The sequence below is a fragment of the Penaeus monodon genome, chromosome 33, assembly GCF_015228065.2.
Source record: "Penaeus monodon isolate SGIC_2016 chromosome 33, NSTDA_Pmon_1, whole genome shotgun sequence".
Classification (NCBI taxonomy): domain Eukaryota; kingdom Metazoa; phylum Arthropoda; class Malacostraca; order Decapoda; family Penaeidae; genus Penaeus; species Penaeus monodon.
The window spans coordinates 34,030,992-34,032,813 of NC_051418.1; the positions used below are offsets into that span (position 1 = coordinate 34,030,992).

The following is a 1,822-nucleotide window of genomic DNA, read 5'->3' on the forward strand; positions in this document are numbered from 1 at the left end:
AATGAGATAAATTTATAGACAGAGAGAGTGAGAGAAGAAAAATGAAGGAAAGGAAGGAAGGGAGGGAGGAGGAAAGAGGGAGGGAGGGAGGGAAGAGGAAGGAAAGAGGGAGGAGGGAGGGAGAGAAGAGAAAAGAGAATAAAAGAGCAGAGGGAAGGGAAAGCAAGAGAAGAGAAGAGCAGAGAACAGAAGACAAGCGAAGAGAAGGGAAGAGGATCGAGAAGAAAGAATTAGAGAGCAAAGCAGAAATCGAAAAGAAAAGAAAAGGAAACCAAACCAATGGAAAAGCAGAAAAATGTAGGAGAGAAATAAATAAAAGGACAGCCCTTTCCCAGGCGGAGCCGGGGGCGAGGCCGCTAGCTGTCGGAGGGCGCCGGAGCGAAGCCAGGCAAGGGCGGCCGAAGACCCTGCGTCAGGTGGGAGAAGGAACTCGACAGGAGGAACTGCGGCAGGAGGGAGGCGGGCGAGAGGAGAGGGTTCTGCACCAGCGTCGGCCGCGAGTCGAACCGCATCCTCTCCAGCTCGGCCTCCTTCAGCCTCTTCTCCTTGGCGCGGCGGTTCTGGAACCAGATCTTGACCTGCGTCTCCGTCAGGCTGAGCGAGGCGGAGAACTCGGCGCGCTCGGCGATGCTCAGATACTGCTTCTCGCGGAACTTCTTCTCGAGCGCCAGCAGCTGCTGCGTGGTGAAGGGCGTGCGCGGCTTCCGGTTGGGCTTGTGCTTCCGCAGCGTGACCTTCATGGGGCCGTGGAAGCGCGGCGGCTCCGGGGACTCTGCGGGGGAGAGAGAGAGAGGGTGAGATGCGGCATGGCGGGGGAGCAGCGGCAGGCGAGGGCAGGAGGAGCCCTGTCGCCGCCGTCTCTGCAAAGGAGGGGCAGGGCTACAGCACGGAACAAACAGCGTGTGACGCCAGGCTGAATCTGAAAGCCTGCGACGCCAGGCTGAATCTGAAAGCCTCCAGGGAAAGCAAGGCCACGGAATGGCTGGACACGCCGACCGCTGAGCAGCGGCGACCTGAACCGACTCGGGCAAAGGCTGGAGCACGTACTGGCGGCGCATGCCCTGAGGGCCAGGTGGTGGTGCAGGAGGTGCAGGGGCGGCCACAGGCCCGGCTGGAGGCCCGCGGGGAGCAGCGGGGGGTGCGGGGGGCCGCCCGCGCGCGAGGGGAACAGGGCGTCCCTGAGGGGAGTCACGACGGCAGGCCGGAAGGCCCCCCCGTCGGAGGCGCAGTCCTCGAGGGAGTCGTGCTCCTTGAGGTCGTCCTCGGAGTCCATGCGGACCTCGACGTCGTCCTCGTCGCGGCGGCTGGGCGACCGCTCGTCCTCGCGCTCGCTCTCGGCGTCCTCGGGCTCGCGGGGGGACGCCTTGAGGTCGTCCTCGGGCCGCGCCCCCCGCGAGTCGGACGCGAGGATGGAGTCCACCGAGAACGAGGAGAAGTTCTTCCTGACGACGGAGCTGAAGGCCGAGCTGAGGCTGGGCCTGACGTCGTCGGCGGCGGCCTGCGCCCCGCCCGACATGCTGCTGCCTCGCACTCGAGACCGGCCGCGCCCTCAGCCCGGACGGCCCATTCCTCAGACCAGGGCCCGGCGACAGCTCCCCCCCAACGAGGACGAGTGCTCTTATAAATATCTCGGCCGCCCGGGGAAGCCCTTAAATCACCCGCATTATTTTCTCGGCCGGCTAATGTTTACACTCGCCCTTCATGTAGAGAAATGTGCCCGGCGCATTCTGTCGCGGGACCAACACCTCTCAACACTAACTGTTCACCTTCGAGTATTATGTGGTAACTTCATCCGCGCTCTCGACGTGGCCCCGCCCGTCAC

General features: G+C 63.5%; 1 protein-coding gene across 1 annotated transcript; it reads right to left on the reverse strand.

Moving 5' to 3' along the window:
- Positions 1 to 222: 222 nt before the first annotated feature.
- LOC119594424 (homeobox protein MSX-2-like) lies at positions 223 to 1,767 on the reverse strand. The gene is made up of 2 exons (XM_037943484.1): positions 1,048 to 1,767; positions 223 to 772 (listed from the first exon to the last, which is right to left on the reverse strand). Exons 1-2 carry the CDS (start codon positions 1,514 to 1,516, stop codon positions 357 to 359), a joined length of 885 nt encoding a protein of 294 aa, XP_037799412.1. The 5' UTR covers positions 1,517 to 1,767; the 3' UTR covers positions 223 to 356.
- Between the last annotated feature and the right edge of the window lie 55 nt (positions 1,768 to 1,822).